The sequence below is a fragment of the Anoplophora glabripennis genome, unplaced genomic scaffold (genome assembly GCF_000390285.2).
Source record: "Anoplophora glabripennis isolate ALB-LARVAE unplaced genomic scaffold, Agla_2.0 scaffold127, whole genome shotgun sequence".
Lineage (NCBI taxonomy): Eukaryota > Metazoa > Arthropoda > Insecta > Coleoptera > Cerambycidae > Anoplophora > Anoplophora glabripennis.
In genome coordinates, this window is record NW_019416291.1 from 266760 (window position 1) to 291363 (window position 24604).

Genomic DNA, 24604 nt, shown 5'->3' on the forward strand with positions numbered 1-24604 from the left:
ATTGCATTAATTATTAGCAATTGAAAAAAGTGGACAATTTCGACCATTTTTGAGCTCTTGCGCATAAACAAATTATCGGAATTTAATCGGACTTGTCTTATTTTACAAATTTATTTAATACCTACCTTTTTTGTATAAACCTTTTTTTCTCTATGAATAACAGTTTTTTACGCCAGTCGAAAAACCACTTTTCCATAATTTTGACCATTGTTTTAACAAAGTTTCCCAACTAGTCTCGAGTTGATTTTTTGATATTTTGTTTGTAACACGTTTCTGAATAATATTCCGCAGAGAAACTTCTAATAGTATTTTTTTCCCGAAAAAAAACTATAATGATTGGCCTATTATATCAATTGGTAATATTCAAATTCTTCATTTTTGGCATTTTTTCAACCCCTAAGTAGGGGTGATTTTTTAAATTTTCAAAATACTAAAAGCTATGCTCATTTCAGTTTTTTACGACAAGTAATTTGCGACCAAAAACATATTTTTATGTATTTTTTTTAATTGTCTGTGAATTGTGAAAAAACGGGCGAAAATCACAGGTTTTTTGCGGTCACTATTTATGTCTGACGGATCGCAGTGGCTATGGATGAGGCACGCGAACAAACAAATGACTTTGACTTTGACAGAAGTTTATTTATCTTTATTAATTTATTTCCTATAACAAACTATTTTAACAAAGAAATAGTGTTTAGTGAGAACGAAAATTTTGAACTAATCCTTTTATTTTAACAAGAATAATAATAATGTGAATGCAGCGCGCGTCAAGTATGCTCGTTTGCATTCCGGGTTACCAATTCCATCTCAAGCTGCATTTTACGACATTAAGCGACGCTTTAGAGAAACAAAATCTCTTAGAAGACAGAAACGAACAATTATTCCAAATGAAGAATTAGAACTAACTATATTACTATATTTTCAAGGTAAACAAATATTCATTCAAATATTAAATTATTGTAGAAAGGCCACAGTATATGCAGAGCTGACAGTTAGAAATAAGCCAAAGTAAAATTATTAGAACGTTACATAATAAATATAAATACCGTCTCTATAACACGATGCCGGTCCAAAAACTCACCCAAAATCAAAAAATTCAGCGATTAGAATGCTGCAAAGAAATGCTGCGCTTGAAAAATGGAGGAAATACTCAATGGCCTTCAAATAGCCCAGACCTTACACCCTTGGACAATTTTCTACGGGATTACTTAAAAAACGAGGTTTATAAGGAAACTAGTGTAAACTTAGATGAACTAAGACATAAAGTTGATAAATAAATGTATACAAAATTTAAGTGAATTTAATTCCCATTTCATACTAAATGCAGTTCTGAAAATTAATGAGGATTATACGAAGTGCATCAATAATAATGACGGTCACATTAAGCATCTGTGACCATTTGTGTTTTAGTTGGTTTTTATTAACTATTAAAATTCTGTTAAAGTTAAGAATGATTTTTATTATTATAATAAAATAAACAGATAACTTCAAATTATTCGTTCTCACTAAACATTATTTCTTTGTTAAAATAGTTTGTTATAGGAAATAAATTAATGATGATAAATAAACTTCTGTCAAAGTCATTTGTTTGTTCCGCGTGTCTATTCTATTTTTTCAAAAATAGTTTTAAATTGAAATATGTCGAAAAGTCTTGAATTAAACAGAAACATATTACATATTTTTGAAAAGAGAAAAATTTAACAAAGCTAAGTACTGATGCGCTAATAATATAGGGTGTTCCATTAAAAAAAATTAATTTAGTAATTTCCATTATTCAATTGCTTTTTCTAATATTGTATTATAAAAAATCATAAAATACCTAGCTAAAACTTTTGTATTAAAAACATTTTTGTAATTTCAACAATAAACTCACAATAAATTGTCAGATTATAGTGATTAACCCTGTACATCATGTACTATATGGGATATGGTTGCTGGAGAGATTTGATTTTACAGCGTAAAAAGGCTGCCAAGCATGATGTGTACCAAATTTAATTTAAATATCTTCCTTAAACAGAAGTTTTCAAACTTTATCTTATCTTGAGAAGGGTGCATTTTTGACAACTTATTCATATGAAATACGAAATATTATTTATATTATTTACTTCCAAAAGGCAATCACATGTTGCCGGGCCTGACATTAAATCTGACTCACCCTGTACATTTTATCACCTCGGACAGGGATATTCTACAAAAGAACCCTGCCAGAATTGTGTCATGTTAATTTATGAATTATGATACATGCAGTTATCTACAATCCTTGTCAAAATATTTGGCATCGAATAAATATAAAACAGAGATTTGGCAAAGTATAAAGGTAATATTTTTAATGCTATCGGCACTAAGCAGCGTGGAAACAATGGTTTAAAAAAATTATTTGTTCGTGGCGAATTTTATAATTTCTTTTATATAATTACTTATTTCTGCAACACCGGAAAAACAAAGATATTTTAAATAAATAAATCCCTTACACTAAGGACCAGTTAAGATGTTGATTTTTTGTAATACTATACAGCATACAGTATATAAAGGGTGTCGCGGAAATAAGTGCCAAAAAATCATCATCTCGACAAAATCTGCAACTTTCGTCTGATGCATTTTTTCGATCTTAAATATTAAAGAAATATTTAAGTAACGCATGCGACTGTTTTATGGAATCTTGATATTCGACTTCCGCTACTATCACAAACAAACAAACAAATATAACAAATATTTTTAAAAATATTCTATCTAAACAACCAGGTGGTTTTTATTTAATTTTTTAAACTTACTCAGGGTATTCTCTTGACAATCTCTAATAATATTCTTCGAACAATTCTCCTCGATATTATTCTCCTCTACTTTCTCTACCCCTTCAGGTATCTGAGATTTGCTCATTGCCGATTGTAGATCGGCTTTGCTGTATCTGATCTCGATCTGTTCGTTATTGTTCAAAACTATGGACTCTTTCTGCATCTGCGCGTTTTCCTGCAATCTCCCATCCGCAGGAAACATCCCTCCTTGCTCCTTATCTTGATCAGATATCATGTTTATGCTGCCAGTGTTGAGATCCACCGACATGATACATTTTCCGTTGTTTTGGGCGCTATTAGGCGTCGCAGCGCCGACTTCCGGTGGTTTGTCCGAGTCTGGTATTCGAACCACCGAACCGGGGGGATTCATCGGACACTTGTGGGACCTTTGGCTGACTTTGTACCGGAAACTCTTGTTGCAAGCTGTACACTTGTAAGGCATGACACCCGTGTGAATTCTTCTGTGGACTAGGTAGGATACCCTTTGTCTAAAGCGCTTTCCTGCCAAAGAAATAGATCTAGGTTTATGTAATAAATTTTTCATGTTCGTGGAAAGCGTCAAAATGATAAATTGTGAAAAATTATTAATTTCAATTCTATGGCCTGTTTTGGAATGAAGTGGAGTAATAAAAGGCTGTTATTTAGATGTACAATATACAAAACTCCTTATAATATATAAGAAAGGAAGAAATGTGTAACACAATTATTTATTAACTATTTACAATTAAAGAGAATTAAATACTGACACTGTGCAACTGACTAACATCCAGAAGAACGTCAGAAAAGCAGCTAAAATAATGAAGTGTCATTACAGAAGTTTGGTTTTTCTTCTAACAACCGTGCAAAACTGTGTAAGTCTATATACAAATTTAAAGCAATGTTAACTTTATCTCTCAGTAATTTTTCTCTAATCTTCATGTGAGATGTTGGTCTATAAACAATAATTTATATATTGCAAATACCTAAATAGGGTGTTTTGGAAAAAAAGTACTTCAAATTCTGAGGCTGATAGAACAAATCTCTTCCTATGGACCAAGAGTCTTCTGTTTTTGAGGACCTTTCTACGTGGAATAGAAATAATTTCAGGGGTAGATAGTGAAAATATGTACCGGGTGGTATATTTTATCGTTTTCGAGCTACAGAGCGATTTTACATTTTCGGTAAATTTAACATAATCCTCCTATCTTACCTTATTACCCCAGATATCGTAAAATTTTATATTTTAGAGGCACTTTTTTAAATATGTGCCATGTCACAAATAATTCTATTCTATTTTTATTTTACTTAGTTACGATTGAAAAAAAAATATTTTTCGAAAAATGACTTTTTAAAATTCGTATTTCTTTTATAAATAATTGCTAGAGAAAAAGTAAAAAAAAGGATTTTAAATTTCAAAGTCTGTATTTTTAAGAAAAACTACCCCTTCTCCATATCAATATCTCAAACATAGGCATTTTTTGAATTGATTTTTATCTACTTTTCTGTACATTGTTGTTTATTTTGCACTCTTTTCTATAAAAATACTAATTCAAACAATATTATCTATAAGATTTGAAGTATCGACTCGCTTAGACGAGATTTTTCGTTCGCACCGATCAGACTTTTCTCTAGTTTGGCCGACAATAACAGACTGAGTCCAGCTGTGGTACGGCTCGACTATTTGGGCTATAGAAGGAATTATTGTGGTGGGGGAACCCTCGGCACCTACCACCTAAGAAATGCCAGCTGTTTAAAAAAAAACGATGGTGCGAATTCGCACTAGTGTGACCTTTGAAGGTTAAGTTAGGTTAAGTTTTTTTTCAATGTGTCATATTATATTATATTGAAAATTCTTGATCTTGTTGTAACTTGATATAAATAAATTTATTGCCATCAGTATTTGAGGTATGGCCTACTAATTTCCGGCCATTATACTGGTTTTTTGGAAAAAATATGGCCAATATTTGATGTAAAAAAAATTACTATCTTTATCTCAAAAACAAAAGACCCATGGTTCGCAGAAAGAATTTTCTTCATTTTTCGATAATCCATCAGTTTTTAAATTTGTGATACCTTTTTCCAAAATACTCTGTATATAGTTAAACGTTTATTTTGACATTCACAATGCGTAGTCTTAGAACAAACAAATTACCAAACATACACACTTTTAAGGCTGATATAAAACTTATCTTTTTATTTTAGGATATAACATTAAATTATGACTTAACCTAAAAGCTTTTACGAACAGGTTTGGCGCGAAAGTTGAGTAAAAAATATTAAAAACAAATGAGTGCGCTTCAACTTCTTTTAATTAAATGTTATCCATTAAATTCGTCACAGAATATCTAAGCATTTTTTGTTATTTCATCAATAACATATTTTTTAAAATGATCTTTATTCCGGTTGACAATCGTCAAAAATTTATTTTTACCTTTATGTATTCAAACAGGACATTTGGATAGTTTAAGATTAAATCAATAAAAAATATTAAGGAAACCAGTTATATGTCTGTGGACGATTAAAAAATTACTAAATTATAACTCCAATTCATTTCAAAACTGTAGAATATATTCGTATTTGTTTTCGCAGAAAAATGAACTTCTGAACCAACTAAAGAAATGCATTACCACAAGTCTCACAACCAAAAGGTCTCTCTCCAGAATGTATCCTCGCGTGGTTTTGTAGCGTTGACAGTTCTTTGAAAGCTCTTCCACATTCATTACAAACATAAGGTTTTTCCGATGAATGGTAGAGCATATGCTTGTGGTAGGACTGCTGAAAGGTGAAGGATTTGTTGCATAGGGCGCAACAGTAGGGCATCTCTCCTAAAAAGAGAATAAACACAAATTATCTTCAATTTGTGTGATAGACGGAGTGATATATTAGGATTTGGTATACAAGCAGGATCAACGCCGTAAAAACGAATTTACCTGTGTGCAGTCTCTTATGCTTCTTCAAAAAATATTTGGTGGTAAACATCTTCGAGCAAACATCACACTCCCACTGCTTATTATCCTGCACTTTTATCTGTCCATTCTTCTGCTGCGGAACTGGCGAAAGAAGGGAAGGTAGCTGGTTTGGTAGCGGCGCACTTGCTTCCTTTTCTTCTTTCACCCTTTCTTCTGATCCGGTAGAAGAAGCACAGTGTTTTTTCCTTTCACAAGCGTCTCCATCACCGTGGTGGTGCGCGAAACCGTAGTGTGCCACCCTCAAGTGAACCATAAGACTGCCGCGCATCCTAAATTTTTTGCTGCACAAATGGCAGTGGTAGCTGTAGTTCCCAGTTTTCTTATCCGGGATGGTTTGGTGGAGGAGTTTCAGGTGCATGTCCAAGATATTCTTGTCCGTGAAGCAGAAGTTGCAAATATCACATTTTATCACCTCCTCTTCTATTTTGGAAGGCGCGATCGTCCTGACGGCTTTGCTTTCCGGTTTCTTGTTCCTCTTGGAGATGTTGTCGATGCTCTTGTTAATCTCCTCGTGGACATTGTCGTGGTGCGTCGTGGGTACGGCGACGTTGTTTATGTGACTGAACAAGTGTATGGTTAACTTGTCTAACCCCAACAAAACTTCGGAACACACTGGACAGGAGAGATGGGACGTAGCCACGCTGACCAGGGTAGACCTCAAGGCATCCACCCCCTCGAAGTGCGGTTTTAGGCACAAAGGGCACGACAACAGCTTTATTTCCATCGTGAGAGCTCTCAACACATATCGGACGCGAGGCGAATATACCGAATAGTTCGTGACGTGGGCAGTCTTATATTTACAAAATTCAGTGTTCTATTTTTGATTGGGAGATGCTAACGTGTGGATTTGGAATCGCGCTCTGGCTAAAATTAGAGACGACGGTACAGATCCGGTTTAGGAAAAATGGCTAGGTGCTAAGCCTTTGAGAATAAAAATATCGTGAATCCTCGGAAAATCAATTTATTTTCACTTTAAATGTAAACGAAAATTAGTAAGTTTAAAAATTTTAGTACACTTACATTGATAGTATGATGACAAAGAGACGGCAAGTTGTTTATTCAGCGGAAAAAATATATAGAAAGGAATGAGTACAAACAATTTGGAGAGAATATATCTTGTATTATAACGTAAAATTTCATTGTACACACAAAAACTGTTGTTTGTTGGACAGTCAATTGCGTTTATCCCAAAAGTGGTGAGTTTTCGGCAATGTTAACAGTATATTTTTTGTAAATACAATTTTACAATGTGGTACAAGACATATACTAAAAAAACTCAAAAGATGTATGTCACAAAATGTTGATTATCAATTATGCCACACCAGACGTTTATAGAAAATCGTCGTTAAAAAGTAGTATCTTTTTTGAAATGGGGATTCGCATCAGACCATCTGTGCGACGTCGAAACACAGAATCAAATGTTTGACGGTTTATCACTCTTATATTTGGAAATTGTCGTTGATACTCTCTACAGGCAACTTGCGAAATTCCATCGCAAAATCCATAAATATAAATTAATGGTCTTCGTTTGCAAACAGTACAGGTATGTTGACACAAAAGGTATTACTAGAAACACGTTCACACAATTTACTACATAAACTAACGTTTATAAATTTTGAAATCTCAGCAACCACTTGTTTCATCAACTACCATGTTCATAGCCAACGAGATTAAAGGTCCATAGCTCTGTAACCATGGAGAATCGAACTCACGTATATTTTTTATTCACAATGACCTCAGGGATTTGTTGCTTAAGTTTGCCCAGTATGTACGTCATGAACATCCCCAATGAACACCTTGTAGTGCTTCAGTTGACTTTAAATCATAGTCAAAGCAAGACCAGCAATAAACTTAAATCATGTACCAAATTTGGTTCTTCTACGGTAAAGTGTTGCATTTATAGTCTTCATCAAAATCTCTTAAAATGACAGTATAACAAATCTTATCAATTTATTAATGCGAAAGAAGGTTTTTATGTAAACTTGAATTTTCCAGAAGTTTCTATTTCAGTCACGAAAAATGCTTGAGCATAAAAAATAACCAATTACAGACACTATTGATTTCACCTAATAAATAATAGAGCGTGATTTTGGCCTAAATTTGTAAAAATTTTAGCTAAAATGTTTAAATTATGAAAATATCGTATAAGGGGACTTCGCCATTCCAATTACAATCAGTAGTATAATTTATTGGCCGATTCTTCATCCCAGGCACTTTCAAAGCCTTCTAGATTTTTAAACTTGTATTCGACAAGTGAACTAAAAAAAAAATGCAATGAAATAACAGTTGTTTGGAATAACAAGAAAGTATACTTATTTAAGACGATGGTTTGAAAATATACAGTAAAAATTTTCCATTATTGACAAAACTATTTCTCATTTAATAAATGAATGAATAAAGATCAATAAATATTCTTTTTACAAGTTTGGTACACAACTATTTTGTGGTGTTCTTTTTTCGATAAAAAAATTCCCAATATGTTTTTCTGCAAAAATGCACCCTTATAAAAAATCATAGCAGGCCAGGCGTTCGCAGCAAAGGGAAACCAATAGTTGTTAAATAAATGATGGGCTTTCAGGGCCTTACCCCTAAAAAAATTCCGTTTCGCTTGATTCCGATAGTTGTATTTAAGAGGAGAAAAACTAAACATACTTAACGTCATACGTCAATAAAATACATTTTTTTGTCAGTTGAAACTACTTAGACTTATTCTAATTCCATCATCACAATTAGTTTTTAATCAAATTTTATGTGAATAGTTGTTCTGGAGTAGTTGATCAAAAACTCACGTCTAGCCTTTAGAATCCTCTTAGGAAATACATCCTCTATAATAACATCTTTTCTTTTTGCTCCTGAACTATCTACTTGTGTGAAAATGTTACGCACTTTATTTCACCTGTAGAGAAATTACCGAGAAGCAGGGCCAAATCCCATATCGACTAAACTTCTAGATTCCCATCGCCATAGAAACAACAAACAATAACGCTCGGACAAGCAACACTGCATACTTCCTTCGAGTACGTCATTTACTGAATGTCTTGAACACAAAAGCTGTCATGGATCTGGAGGAGATTCTGACAAAGCTCGGCTGGGACGACGGTTTCCAAATACCCATCGCCAATGCCGAAAACAAGGCTTTAGAGGAGCAAGTCGCCAGACTATCTCTTCGAAAAACTAAAGCGAATAATGAACTAGACAGGGCCACTTCTAGGTTGGAAGGGCTTAAGGATCATATCAAGTACGTAGGCCAGGAAAATGATCAAAATCAGGTAAGTGCAGTTAGACACGTAAATATAAAATAATGAGTTTATTTACTAAATTAGATTGGTTCGTAAGAAACTGTAAAAATATACAGTGTTATGTTTCGTATCTCTACTCTACAGGGCAACCCAAGATAAAATGTACAAAGCTTACAGAAGTATTACTTAGGCCGTCAGGTCAGGTCATTTTAATGCCACAACTTTGATAAAACTGTCAAGCTTAAGGTTAGAATACTTTGGTAGCTTCTTTTCAGCAACTTTTCTTTTCTTTTTTTCGCAAAGGATGATTGATCAATTCAAAAATGATTCTTTCCCGGTTATTTTTACAATAAGTTGTTTCTAGTTTGTCCCTTTTCAATATGTCTATGTCTTTGTTCATTCAAACGTCAAAATTAAAATATCGAGTGTGATGCTATTGTCACGACATGCAATAAAGTTCAAAATACAAACAAATAATGCTTCAATTTAGAGAATAGTGTTTGGTTTTGCTGTAAAACAGAAAATTTGAACTTTTATTTAAAACAAATCAAAGAAGTTAACTTATAGAAGCTATAATGTACTTTAACCTTTAGATTATCACATTTGTTTAATAAAAATTTTGAGAGCAAACTTCAATACTTTGTTTTTACTGCAGTCGAATTTGAGCTTAAACTTAAAAAAAATATTAATAGACATTTTATTGGAGTTTATGGCGGGGAAGGGTATGTAGAATGATAATATCAAAAGACTAAATCAAAAGAAGCAACGCTAAATTGCCAAATTAGCGTTATAAACAAATTGTCCCAGGGTCAGGCAAAATCCGCTCGGGAATTCGCTCTTTTTGGATTAAATACAGCTTATTTTTGCGGTAATTTTTAAAAAAAGAGAGATCACCTACCCTTCTTTGTTCTCAAGATAACTTTTTTTTGATAATGTTAATTAGGTATTAATTAACTATAGGACGTATCGGACCGGGATTTTAGAGACTATTAAAGAAAGGATTGAACTTTTATTTTCAGAAAGTTTTACATTGATAGTTCATGTAATACACGCGCTAGCAGCAGTAAAAGTTAACGATAATGAACTGTCTGCACACGGGAGAAGGACCGCTGGGCCCGCGCATGCGCGTGAAGGTCGCTCCCGTCGCACGCGAGATTTTTGACTTGAACGTTTCAAATTCACTTAAAAAATCTTACGCGCGATCGAGGGCGGCGTTCACGAACGCGCGCGGGCCCGGTGCTCCACTAACAATATTCACAATAAAAGACACACGTTTCTGTAATGAAAACAAAGTATAATCTTATAATTGTTTTATTTAACTTTAACTTATTTATTTTGAAAAATTGAATTTACCACTTAATAATCTCTAGAAACTATTAATAAAACGAGACTTACCGTTTTAATAGATACATAAGTACAAATATTGTTTTTAATCGATTTTTAGTTTATATTAACTAATATCTGTCTATAAAAAATGCTGTTGATTTCTAATAAACTATTCTTCAATTATTTTATTCTGCACTAGTAGATGAGAAATTATTTGTTTGTTCGCTAGTTTCCCAGCACACATCTCACAAAACCTCTTTTTCAGAAACTCATCACTGCCCAGCGGCAACAGCTCGAAACCGCGGAGCACTACTACCACCTCACCAAAGCCGAGAAGACCAACGTCCAGAACGACTTGAAGAGGCTGATGAAAGAACTCCAGGAGCTGGAGCAGTTCCAGGAGGGAAAGAAGTCCGACCTGCAGAAGAACATGGCGAAAGCCGAAAAGCTAAAGACGGAAACGGAGTGGGACGCCGAAGCCCTGAAAGCCTGGGAGGAGACGCTGAAGAAGAGGGACGACGACATCGAGCTCGTCAAGAAGTTCTCCACGGAGGACGCGAGGAAGTACAACGACCTGGAGGCCAGGAGGCAGCTGTTGCAGGTGGAGAGCGACAGGAAGAGGAAGGCTTTGTTAAAGATCGTGGCCGAACTGCGTAATAATGAGATGGTCATTGATCGCACAGGTAAATGTTGATTCCTTCCTACCACGATTTAGGTATAGAACATTTTTTTTTCGTGTACTTCTAGTTATGTTTTAAGGACGTTCAGATTACTTGAAAAAGCTTGGAAAATATGTTCGTGTTTGATGCTGGTAAAATGTTCGTCTTCATCATCGTCGTCTTAATCTTTGTCATGATTATCATCATCATCATCATCATCATCATCACTGTTATCATCATCGTAATAGTTTCCTGATGCTCAGGCCACTTTGTTATGTTACAGGGAAAGCCCTTAAACAACAAGAAAAGGAACGCGACGACTTGGTGAAGCGGTGGAAGGAAGCGGTTAAAATGTTGCAGCGGCGCGACGAAGACGTGGTGAAGACTCAAGAACACATAATCGGCACTCAAGAACTCATTGAGAGGCATAAGGAAAAGTTAGACGAGGAAAACGTCTTCCTCAACAACGAGAAGAGGAACAACCACGAGCTCGACTTGGAAATGGAGAGTTTGAACGCCTTAAATTCGAGGTTGAGGAGGGACTGCGACGATTTAGCGCAGGACTTGCTGACAATGAACAGCGAGGTACGCGTACGCAGAGGTGTAACAGCGATAAACTTTTATGGCTGATCCCTTTCGTCAAAATAGACAAAAAGTCAAGAAACATTGAAGATATATTCGTTGATTCACAAAACTTCCTAGTCTATTAATTTGATAACGGAATATTTTGTAGAGCTCCCAGATGACGCCAAGACCTATGGAACTTTTTTCGTAATTGTAGATAACCTTGAAGACTGACGTCACATTAATAGGTATAGGTAGTAAGAGCTGATGGTTCACCCAATACTGCAACATGTGGCCTTATTGCATTGCTGTACATATCCTTTATGTGAAGAGGTTTGTTGTCTTCATCAGGTTTTGAAATCTCCTCACTAACTTTTGTCCATTATAAGGGTCCATAGGTACGTTGTATATAGATGTTTTCCCAGATTACTGTGATCAATTATCAAACCTGAACTATAATCTGCTTGATTTGACACTTGCTCAGTTTATTCGATGGGTTCTTGACCATAAATTTACTGTGTATATGCATCGGTATATATCTCCAATGCAACAGATGTTTTGATAGTCGAAAGCAGATTCAGGACCTATAAAAGTTATTGCAAATCTTTTCTTGCTAGGATATCTGCTTCTGCCGAATATTTCTTCATGCCCCGGCACCCATATAAGTATCACCCCATTGTGGGTAGCCAAAGAAACAACTTGGAGGCAGTCTCAGTCCTGAAATAATCTCTTATCTTGTCGAAGTCTTTATTGCTGTTTGGCTGTCGGAGATCTGTTTGCCTTTATATCCCCTTCTAGAAGGCATAACTCAATGGCATGTACTTCAGCTAGAAGTACAGTTGTGTTATTTCTCAAAGACACAAATCTTTGGAGTCCATGGCTTCCTACTTCAGGACCCTTATCCGTTTTGGATTCAACAGTATTGCTTATTTTATAGGGATCTATTTCCTTCATAATTGAGAACAGTTTCAAGTCGTTTGCGAATACTAAAAATTTACATTGGGATAAGCACCTGTTAACATTATTTAAAAATATGTTGCATATACAGTGGCCCCAAGTGTGACACACTTGGCTCATACTGTGTGAGCCTTGGTGCACATCTGACACCGCTGCTATTTTGTTATGGAAATGAAATTGCCGGATTTACACTTTACATAATCAAAAAAATCTTTCTATTATCATAATTCTCGGGCCAGGGGGTATGTGAATCACCCTATATACAGATATTATAGAGCACTGTGGAACATCCCTAACAAGTATAATTTTCCATATTGCAGCTCCAGGCCTTGAAGCGCGAAGTAGCGTCGAGCGCTCAACAACTGGAGAACGAAAGGCTGAAGCGGCGATTCGTGGCGGACACCATCCAGCAGACGGAGTCTAGATGTGTTAAATTCGAGGAGGACATAGAGAAGCTGATCCAGAAGCTGGAGGAGATGAAAGACTCCAACACGAGCTCGGCGGAGAAGCTCAGGAACATCGAGAAGATGGTGGACATGGAGGAGAAGCTGTACAACATCTACGTGTCCGACACGGAAAAAATCAACAGCCAACTGTACCGGAGCGACAAGGCGTACAAGGATCAAATCACGATCGGTAAATCGCTGGAGATGGAGGTTAGCAACACAACGCTGATCTGCACGCAGCTGCGGAAGAGGATTCGTTGCGAATCGACGGAGCTGGAGAAGTTCAAGGAGGTCGTTTACAACATGGTAATTTTTTTTGGTTTCTTCGTCAGGCACATAGTGCGTAACCTTTTTGGGAATGGAGACAAAAAAGAAAATAAACCACTGTTATATCAAACCGGATAGTGGTAAACAATGTTCAAAATACAATATTTTATCCTAAATATTTAAATAGATACACAAATATGTGAGAAATATTAAAAAAAAAACATATATTCAAAGGGAAAGTTCAGTAAAACGGAATATATTGTTAAATGCCCATATTTTTTTTAATATAGGTATGTCGAGAAAAATATTTTGTCTCCAATCTTAGAAATACTGTCTCCTCTGTAGAATTATCACTTTTTGAAACAATAAATATTGAATTACAGAATTCAATATTAATTTTTATTTTAGCAATACAGTACAGGCTGGTCCATTTTCGATGGGAATTCAGGGTATTTCAGAAACTATTAAAGATATGATAAATCTGACACCACGTTCTCGAGCTCGATTTTCATGGCAAACTCGACTGTCAGATCGGAAATTTGCTATCTTTATTTGTTTCTAAGTTACAGGGCGTTTCTCGTTATTGTAACATTTTTGAACATGTCTGTATCTCAGCTGTTAAATAAGTTAGAGTTAAAGTGAAAACTGCTCAAGCCTAATTCTTTGGCGTAGAATTGAATGCCGGTATTAGATTTTTAGTATTTCTTAAGATTCCGGAGTTATGACCCAAAGTTATATTTTTTAAATGGAAATCGTAGCTGGTTATGACCTAAAAAAATAGAGATTTTTTTCCGCTTTTCAGCAATTTATCACATGCTATAGTTATTTTTACAAACACGGGAGATACGGGGTGTTTTATATATAAATTATATTTTTTTTCCTTTTTAATATGACCGGCTATGAAAATACAGATAAAACTATAATTCTTACTTTTACAAAAGTCATATCTGTTGTAAAAATATGACATTTATTTTAAATGCACAACATATACTCGTGTGATAATATAATACTAACGAAATTTTAGGAGATAGGTGGATAGGAACAAACGGACCGATCAGATGGCCAGCTAGGTTACCTGATTTGAGTCCGTTGGACTTTTTCCTTTGAGGTTTTCTAAAAGACATTATATTTAAAATTCCTTTTAATAATATTTCAAATACCTATACATTTAATGAATGCTACCCGAAGCGTTGCCAGAAGATGCGTGAAATGTGTGACAGTTGAGGGACGGCAATTTGAACATTTAGCTATCATTTTTGAAAGTTTTTATTGATGTAGGTACTTACTATTGTTTAATTTACGTTTAATATTGTAACTTCAGTTGAAGTGGAATAAAAATTTGAAAACTCTGTCTTTTCTTATCTGTAATGTATATTTTAAATAAACGTCATATTTTTACAGATATGAGTTTTGTAAAAGTAAGAATTATAGTTGTGTATGTATTTTCATAGCCAGCCATATTAAAATGTAAAAAAGGATCGAATTTATATATAAAACACCCCGTATCTTCTGTGTTTGGAAAAATAACTATAGCATGTGGTATATTGCTGAAAAGCAAAAAAAAATCTCCATTTTTTTAGGTCATAACCAGCTACGATTTCCATTTAAAAAATTATAACTTTGGGTCATAACTCCGGAATCTTAAGACCTACTAAAAATCTAATACCGGCATTCAATTCTACGCCAAAGAATTAGTCTTGAGCAGTTTTCACTTTAACTCTAACTTATTTAACAGCTGAGATACAGACATGTTCAAAAGTGTCACAATAACGAGAAACGCCCTGTAACTCAGAAACAAATGAAGATAGCAAATTTCTGATTTGACAGTCGAGTTTGCCATGAAAATCGAGCTCGAGAACGTGGTGTCAGATTTATCATATCTTTAGTAGTTTCTGAGATACCCTGAAATCCCATCGAAATTGGACCAGCCTGTACACGATACAGATATTTTGGAACAAAAGCATGGTAACCATATCATTCTTTAGGGAACGATTTCTAGACTCGGAAGAACTTACATGAATAAAAAATTCCGGAAGAAAATTGTGAGGTAAAAAATTAAATTAAATTAGGTGTTGCCACTTTGAGCTCTTGAAAAGTGTTACACGTACAGGGTGATTCAGAACTTACCCAAAAAAAATTTTGAATGTACTAAACAGGGAATTCTTACAAATACAATTTTGTATAAGCAAAATCAAAAAAAGCTGTTCGAAGCTGATTTAAAAATACACTTCCGCACGACACTGGAAACTGGTCCACTGTAAAACGTGACCTTGCGCAAGGCAAAATATGCAGTCGGCGACTGGCACGGCCGCAAAGTGTAATAAAAAATGGACAAAAAATTTAAAAAAATTTATAACACCTATTTTATATCAACAAATTCACTGCTTTTGCCGCTATTGTTATTCTTAATGAATAAAATTGATTTATGGTTTTAATTAATAAAATAATTTGACATACCTGATGTTACAACAGCTGTTCAAAGTTTTGTCCGCTGACGTGTAAACACATTTGGGCCCATCTTACCCAGTTTCTACAAACTCACACAAATGTTGTCTTACTTCACCATAACACACATGTTGTCTAGCTTCATCATAAATTAAAACGATATCTATCAATTCCGAGTTGCTTTACATACGTAAGCTATTTTTGTCACGAAAAAAACTATTGTAAACACTAATGTAAATAAAATCGGATTATCGGATTTCAATATTCGGAATCGCTTGTGGCTACGTGGAGAATAGAATAGAATAGAATGCTTCTGATGACGCTAGAGACTACAGTAGACCAGCAACTTCAATAAATTTTTTCTCGGAAACTGTACGGATTTTACAAAAAAAATTTTTACGATATTGACTCCATATTTTATGACGCATCTATTTCCAAATTTTTTTTGGGTAAATTGTATATTTGCAAAAAATTTTTTTCGTAATCAAATGATAGATACAAATAGCCCTGTTTTTATTTTTCTGCTAATTCTCATTTTTCATAAAATTACATCATTATGAATTAGAAAATTTAATTTTGACAAAAATTTAAAAACAGGTGTTGTATCTATCAGTTGATTATGTGGAAAAATATTTTGCAAAAATACGTACAAATCTTTTCGAGATCTCATCATGAAAATTCTCCTTGTGAGCATAAAAATCATTCCTTAGAAAATGGTGCATATAAGTTCCAAACTTCATTATCAAAATATTACTTTTTACTCTTTTAATTTTTTCTTTGTTTGCAATTTAATGCAAATTGAAAATTCGAAAAATGTACTCTTCTAGAAAATTCATGGGATTAGAGAAATTGTATAAAATTTATTCTTTTAAGGACGATACAATAAAAGTTAAGTTTATTATTATTTTTTTTAAACCAATTTCCCAAACTGGACTTAAAATTGGCATGAGTTTTCATAAAGTTATTTATTATTAGAGTTTCAAGTTTCAATTGCAATTGCAATTGTCATTTTGATTTTATTTTTATAGATATAACTTTTGTTGTATGTATCAATACATTGTAGGAAAGTGGAATAAGATCCACTTCTTATTTGTGGAAGGGCGAAATGGACGTTGACTATTAGACGCCTTCATTATAGCCATCCTTGTCTATCACATGGATTTCTGTGGCTTACTTTATCGCTCTCATGTAACTTCTGATAGACCATCGGTACTTTCCTACCCTGTATATTGATATTATGTCGTTTTTCGAGAAAACGGCACATTATTTATCATTAAAAATGTCATATATATTACTAACAGTCTATCTAAAAATGCTTGCGAGATGAACGGCCTAATTATTTTGCAAACGCAGTAAAACAATAAAAAAATATGTTTAGTGTTAAAAGTAATTTCTGAACAAGTGGCACCGTTATTTAAGAAATTCGAAGACGCATTGATTATCTTATTGTTAATGATATTTCTAGCTTTGCCCTTAAGAATTTTAATTAGTACTTTACGGTATTGATGAAAAACAATGTAGATGATAGATACGAAAAACTGCAAAAATGTGTCTATATCTCCAAAATGAAATAAAAAAAATTATAATTTNTTACAACAGCTGTTCAAAGTTTTGTCCGCCGACGTGTAAACACATTTGGGCCCATCTTACCCAGTTTCTACAAACTCACACAAATGTTGTCTTACTTCACCATAACACACATGTTGTCTAGCTTCATCATAAATTAAAACGATATCTATCAATTCCGAGTTGCTTTACATACGTAAGCTATTTTTGTCACGAAAAAAACTATTGTAAACACTAATGTAAATAAAATCGGATTATCGGATTTCAATATTCGGAATCGCTTGTGGCTACGTGGAGAATAGAATAGAATAGAATGCTTCTGATGACGCTAGAGACTACAGTAGACCAGCAACTTCAATAAATTTTTTCTCGGAAACTGTACGGATTTTACAAAAAAAATTTTTACGATATTGACTCCATATTTTATGACGCATCTATTTCCAAATTTTTTTTGGGTAAATTGTATATTTGCAAAAAATTTTTTTCGTAATCAAATGATAGATACAAATAGCCCTGTTTTTATTTTTCTGCTAATTCTCATTTTTCATAAAATTACATCATTATGAATTAGAAAATTTAATTTTGACAAAAATTTAAAAACAGGTGTTGTATCTATCAGTTGATTATGTGGAAAAATATTTTGCAAAAATACGTACAAATCTTTTCGAGATCTCATCATGAAAATTCTCCTTGTGAGCATAAAAATCATTCCTTAGAAAATGGTGCATATAAGTTCCAAACTTCATTATCAAAATATTACTTTTTACTCTTTTAATTTTTTCTTTGTTTGCAATTTAATGCAAATTGAAAATTCGAAAAATGTACTCTTCTAGAAAATTCATGGGATTAGAGAAATTGTATAAAATTTATTCTTTTAAGGACGATACAATAAAAGTTAAGTTTATTATTATTTTTTTTAAACCAATTTCCCAAACTGGACTTAAAATTGGCATGAGTTTTCATAAAGTTATTTATTATTAGAGTTTCAAGTTTCAATTGCAATTGCAATTGTCATTTTGATTTTATTTTTATAGATATAACTTTTGTTGTATGTATCAATACATTGTAGGAAAGTGGAATAAGATCCACTTCTTATTTGTGGAAGGGCGAAATGGGCGTTGACTATTAGACGCCTTCATCACATGGATTTCTGTGGCTTACTTTATCGCTCTCATGTAACTTCTGTTAGACCATCGGTACTTTCCTACCCTGTATATTGATATTATGTCGTTTTTCGAGAAAACGGCACATTATTTATCATTAAAAATGTCATATATATTACTAACAGTCTATCTAAAAATGCTTGCGAGATGAACGGCCTAATTATTTTGCAAACGCAGTAAAACAATAAAAAAATATGTTTAGTGTTAAAAGTAATTTCTGAACAAGTGGCACCGTTATTTAAGAAATTCGAAGACGCATTGATTATCTTATTGTTAATGATATTTCTAGCTTTGCCCTTAAGAATTTTAATTAGTACTTTACGGTATTGATGAAAAACAATGTAGATGATAGATACGAAAAACTGCAAAAATGTGTCTTTATCTCCAAAATGAAATAAAAAAAATTATAATTTTCCAATTTATTTTTTTTTGTCGGAATGTTAAATGTATAAGGTGTTTCAGTCACTAATTTTAAGGGGAGATAGGGAAAAGTGAGTAGAATACGAATATGCTATTAAAAAAAATTAAATGCACATTTAAGTTGAAAAAAAAAAATAATATTTTCAAATAATTATTTCAACTCTTTTTCGGATCACTACTGATCGCTGACCCACAAAGGTTTATCGAGAGTGATCTTGACCTACCGTACTGTTCGATCAATAACCTAACTTTAATACCTATTCTTTACGTTTTCACTGTTTTATAAGTGAATATGAGTTTTTTTTAGGATCACGTGTTCAAGTAGGTAATTATTCGGTTTGTAGTACATATATAGGTACCTTATTGTGTTACTTATTACATTTCAGAGTTACATGGTACCTACTTATTTAAAATGACAAATACGGCTAAAAAACACTCAATCGTACATAAAGTTGAGATTGTGTATTAAAAAAATATGTATATTTATTCTCTTATAATGTCCTTCCCTCTCAGGAATTTCGAATCGATGAATTTGAAAAGAGACTCCTAGCTCTTGAATACGAAGCCATAGAAGACGACAACGCAGAAGAAAAGGAAAAGGCAATCCTGGAGTTAGAAGAGACCCTAACAAACCATAAGGCGGTAAGCTCATATTTGCTCTGATCAACACTTGTCCGCATTTTCCGCTTTACTTTCAGGTGCAGCACACCTTACAGATCCAAGTAGACAAGCTGCGAGAGGAGATGGGCAAACTGAATACAGCCATGGACATGGATAAAGAGCAACTGGCGTTCTTGAGGGATAAATGTGAGCAACACTTGCTCGAGAACGAGATCAGCAAGAAACATATCGCCGCTGCGAAGAAAGTAACTCAAGAGAAACAGGTCGAGGAGAACATGATGCGACTGAGGATCAACCACATCGAAAACGACATGAAAAAGGAGGACAAAATGATTTTCAACATGGAGAAACTCAGATTAAACTTAGATCAGGTAAAAACATACTGAGAAATGTGAATGCAGTGACAACTGAAAACGAAATAAAACTACTTTTAGGTGATGAGGGAGAGACAGCTGGAGATCAACACCAACAAAATGATTCTTCTAGCCAAACGTCGGAACCTGGACGAAGACAGGGGTAGACTGAAGACCGAAATCGCTCTGAGCCGGCTCAAAATAGAGCAGCATCAGAAGAAGTACCACATGTTTCTGTCGTCCCTGGGCCAAGACGAGGATGGTCAGCCCATATCAGTCACCAATTTCAGGATCAAGTATGCGCAGGAGAAGCTTATACTGCAGGAGGAAGGCGACCTTCTCGATCAGAAGATCAAGACGGCCGAAAAGGAGATAGTGGCTATGGAGAATACCCTGAAGATTGTGAACCTCACCAATGTCGCGTTCAAACGGAGCCTTGCCCCTATTAAAGATGACGGTAAAACTTATTTCTTATGTGTGCAATGGGTTATTAGAGTATGTTTATCATAAGCATAATATGTTCAACAGATGTTGCGGCTATAAGTCAATGCTGATCGGAGCATTAACCCGCATGGTAGTTGTTTCCGCAATATCCTCAGATAAATAATATCGAGGGATTTAAACTCGACTTAACTAAATCCCTTAACAACAGCCAGTCAAATTTGTCGTATCTTGGCAACCAAACTCAACTTAGTTAAATCTTAGTTAACTTCAAATACAAATATTTTTAGACCAGGAAGTGCAAGAGATGAAAGCTTTGGAGGAAGACCTGAACAAAACAAATAATACTCTGAGGGAATATAGGAAAAAATTAACCAGAATTAAAGAAGAACTACAAGGTAAGTATGTACTTTTTTCTCGTCGCATGGTTCTGCCACAAATATTACTAAATCACAACCAAATTTTGTTAAGAAAATTATTATTTATTTGTTTGTAATTTTAAAATGTAGCAATTTTGACAACGGTAATATTTTTTTCTGCTTTATTTATTTATGGTCATTATTTAGTTGGAAGGTGTTTAGCTTCTATTTTGACTTACATTTCACTTAAATACTTATATAAATAACGTAGCGAAATTCTGTTGCTTTATACTTATTATTTGTTTCATGATGTTTATAGAATATTTTTTGTTTCTTTCTATCATGGTCTTAGAAACCCATGGTTTCGTGAAACAAAGAAAAATACAGGGTGGTCCAGATTTTAATAGACAAACTTCGGGAAAGTACTAAACAACAAAAATCACTTTACTCATGAACTTGGGCGCAAAAAGCCACTGTTTATGAGATACAAACATAAAACATTTTTTTTAAATGTCTAAAAAAACGCTTCATTAAATTTATCCAAATTTGATACACATTTTTTTTCAAATATTTCTCCTAGTTCTGTATTTGTATAAATTTGATGAAGCGGTTTTCCCGATATTTAAAAAAATTGATTTATTTTTGTTAATTTTAACGCCCTGTAACGGTGGCTTTCTGCGCCTATATGCATAGATCTTCGGACTCCGGGTTTTTTTTGTTGCGGAAAAATCGTGATTTCATCATTTCCTGATTCCGTCCCTTTTTTTGACATCAATTATACAACGAAAACAATTTGTCTCCCTGATTGCATTTGCATAACCTTTTCTTTTTTTAGGCATCAATTATGTACAAACTGGCCATGTCTCCGGGTCTGTCACGAAATAGATCTGGTAACCCTATGCATTGAGCAAAGTGATGTTAATTTTGTTGTTTAGTACATTCCTGAAGTTTGTCTATTAAAATCTGGACCACCCTGTATATAAACGGACACGCTAATTCACGGGAGGAGTTATTTGAAAGGTTAAGTTAGCTTAGCTTACATTTTGTTATTGAGAAGTGTCAAAGTTGCCAAAGTTTGTAAACTGTTATTAAATTGTGCGAAATAAAGGAAATTAGGTACAATAAGTACATAAATTCTACATTTATCTAAATCTGGCATTTTTAAAATTGCTTATTTTTATCAAAAAAGTCAAAATAACTTTTGCATTACAAAATGATATTTTTTTTTCAGCAGCATGCATATTTTAACCCCTCCCCCCCATTAACTTTTTTGTCTTTAGTTATAAAAAAATGTGAAATACAAAAGTTGTACGATTTTTTATGAATTTTTCGAAAATGATAGTAGATAAACAAATGAAGTCCAAACAAAATGGCCGCGGATGTTAACTTTGTTAATTTAAATGGAACACCCTATATATTTTTAAATATTTGGATAGAACGTTCTCTGTCGAGCATAGTCATATAAGGTTTGTTGGATCCTTCTCTAGCAATAAACGAGATACCATTAAAAAAAGAAAAGAAGGTTTTTTATTAAGAAGATAAGATATCTTGTAATTGTTAGACTTCTTTGAAGCATTTCTTTCTTTTTTCCAGTTTCGTAAAGATTTACAGATTTACTTGTAATATACGAGTATTTTGACATATCGACCTTGTTTTCTTTTTTTAATAGTAGGCATCTGGCTTATTGTTAGAGATGGACCCAACAAATCCTAGGTATATGACTATGCTCGACAGAGAACGTTCTATCCAAATATTTAAAAATATACAGGGTGTTACATTTAAATTAACAAAGTTAACATCCGCAGCCATTTTGTTTGGACCTCATTTGTTTTTCTACTATCATTTTCGAAAAATTCATAAAAAATCGTGCAACCTTTGTATTTCACATTTTTTAATAACTCTTAAAACAAAAAAGTTATAGGAGAGGTCAAAATATAGTGAATCACCCTGTACCTAATGAATACAGAGTTTTTTTCGTATATTGTGCATATGGAACTATCTTAATTTGTATTGTATTGAAGATATTTAGATTTTTTATTACTTCAACGCATTTATTTAATAAAATATTCTTAAATTCTGCAATCTACTTCTTTACAACATGGCGGTGTTTGCTTTCATCTATGTAATCAGTTTTTATGTTGTTTGTGAAGTAGTTGATGCTGCATTATCTGTATTAGAGAAGTAATTTTCAGTTTTATTTGAACAAAATAATAAATCAACAGTATAATACAAATCAGTAAGGCGGTATTTGTTTACATCTGCATAATCTGTGTTTTCTATTCGTGAATCTGCTATAGATGTACATTTAATTACTTTTGCATGATGTGTTTTAGTGAAGTTTCAAATTTATTTGATATAAACTTGTAATTATTTAGCCTTAGAAATTTAAAATTCATAGTCCGTAGTCATAGACCCACAGAACAAGGAAAAATCTACTCCCTTTGAATATGGTCGACTTGCTCAAGGCCACCATTTTTTGTCCTTTTAAGCTTATTTGTAAAAAAGTATGTCCTTACTAATTTATATTATACCTTATACCATTAACTTCAAGGGGTGCTATTCTATCACTATTAGCAGTGGCAGATTAAGAGTTTCGTAGGTCTCAAGCACAGAGGTCATGTAGGCCCTCTGTTGCTTGGATTTGGAGGCTAGAAAATAAAACAAAGGAGAAGCGGTGAAACCACCTCAAAAATAATTATCTATAGAAGGCTCTATTTCAAATAGGCAACCAGCAATACATTTTTATAGATTTTATCACACAGTTTGTCTAAATATGAATTAATGTACAAATAACCAACTTTCCCCCATTTTAACGCAGATTTTCTGTAAAATGGACTTAGTTTGAAACTCAAATAGCTTTTTGGTGTAAATAAATTTGTAATTTACGATGCCGCTTGTTCAAAAGCAGCAAATTACAAATTTCTTTACAAGTAATTTGAGTCTCAAACTAACTCCATTTTATAGAAAATTTGCATTAGAATGGAGAAAAGTCTGTTATTTGAGCATTGATTCATATTTATACAAACTGTGTAATAAAATCTATAAAAATGTATTGCTGGTTGCCTATTTGCTATAGAGCCCTCTTAAGTATTCAGATTACTGGTCTTGAAAGCTATCAACCAACATTTTTTTTCATACTTGTAATAACTTTCCTTGTTTTTTTAATGTTACAAATTGAATAAAACTTTTGTCACCTATTCACCGCCCATTTTATCAACAGATATGAACATTATGTATTGTGTAATTGATAGATAGATTTTGGTTTAAAATTTGGCAGTGTTTACGGCCAATTTATCGAATAAAGTCGGACTATGATCTAACGAAATCAAATTGGTATGTGACGAGACACCTGATTGCTTAAATTGTTTAAACTTCTTTCGTTAAAATGACTGTTATTGATTTTAAGCATTACGAAACGAAATAAAAGTGAAAAACGACTTGGAAGAGCGAATGAAGGAAAGCGTGTCACAACTAGAGGACGAATTTGACATGATCCAGAAACAAGAAATGGATAAAGCGGAGAAACTGAAAAGAGCACAAGCCCAAATAAAAAAGTTGTTAAAGAAACTTGGCCAACGAGACATATCCAAGTACAACGTAAGTAAGTAAAAAGTTTAGATTGTTGTATTTTTGATATTTCTTAATTTCCAGAGGGATTTCGAGATAAAACTGATGAAAGTGGGGAACAAACTCGTTTTACAGAAGCTGATGGAGATGTGCGGACTGTACCCGGAGATAGGTCCGTTAGTAAACCGTTACATATCTGAACACAACATCTCCTTGCCGGAGAAGAAAGTTACCTGGAGCAGCAGCAATTCGTCCGGACGTATTTCGCACAGTTCCGGCTCCCCGAAGCAGCCGGTCACGCCGATTAGTTCCTCGACAAGCAGCGAACACAATGTAAAGAAAGTTAATCTGGCCCTGAATATATGAATATTATTTATTTCAAAGGACTTTTTACTGTTTGGTACTGTTTTTTAAATTCTACATGAATAAAAAATATGATACAATACATTTAACAAACGTTTTTATGACATT

The 24604-nt window shown here is 33.6% G+C and overlaps 2 protein-coding genes across 2 annotated transcripts in view; one reads left to right on the plus strand and one right to left on the minus strand.

Annotated features, from left to right (window-relative positions):
- The window catches only part of LOC108903560 (zinc finger protein 271-like), an 8094-nt gene extending 1598 nt beyond the window's left edge, over nt 1-6496 (minus strand). Inside the window, exons 1-3 of the mRNA XM_023457464.1 lie at nt 5702-6496; nt 5399-5596; nt 2772-3293 (exon numbers count right to left, since the gene is read on the minus strand). Coding sequence (XP_023313232.1) covers nt 2772-3293; nt 5399-5596; nt 5702-6464 — 1483 coding nt within the window. The 5' untranslated portion in view covers nt 6465-6496. The remainder of the gene's footprint in view (nt 1-2771; nt 3294-5398; nt 5597-5701) is intronic.
- Nucleotides 6497-8796: 2300 nt separating this feature from the next.
- Nucleotides 8797-24518, plus strand: LOC108903561 (coiled-coil domain-containing protein 39-like). The gene is made up of 10 exons (XM_018705784.1): nt 8797-9009; nt 10571-10988; nt 11248-11549; nt 12806-13237; nt 19306-19434; nt 19491-19784; nt 19848-20223; nt 20498-20605; nt 23973-24163; nt 24218-24518. Exons 1-10 carry the CDS (start codon nt 8797-8799, stop codon nt 24497-24499), a joined length of 2745 nt encoding a protein of 914 aa, XP_018561300.1. The 3' UTR covers nt 24500-24518.
- The last annotated feature ends 86 nt before the right edge of the window (nt 24519-24604 follow it).

Excerpts from the sequence above, each read along its gene's own strand:
- LOC108903561 (XM_018705784.1), top strand. The coding sequence starts at position 8,797 with ATGGATCTGGAGGAGATTCTGACAAAGCTCGGCTGGGACGACGGTTTC. Across the intron at positions 9,010-10,570 it reads AGGAAAATGATCAAAATCAG|AAACTCATCACTGCCCAGCG; the intron begins GTAAGTGCAGTT and ends CCTCTTTTTCAG. Across the intron at positions 19,785-19,847 it reads TCAGATTAAACTTAGATCAG|GTGATGAGGGAGAGACAGCT; the intron begins GTAAAAACATAC and ends AACTACTTTTAG.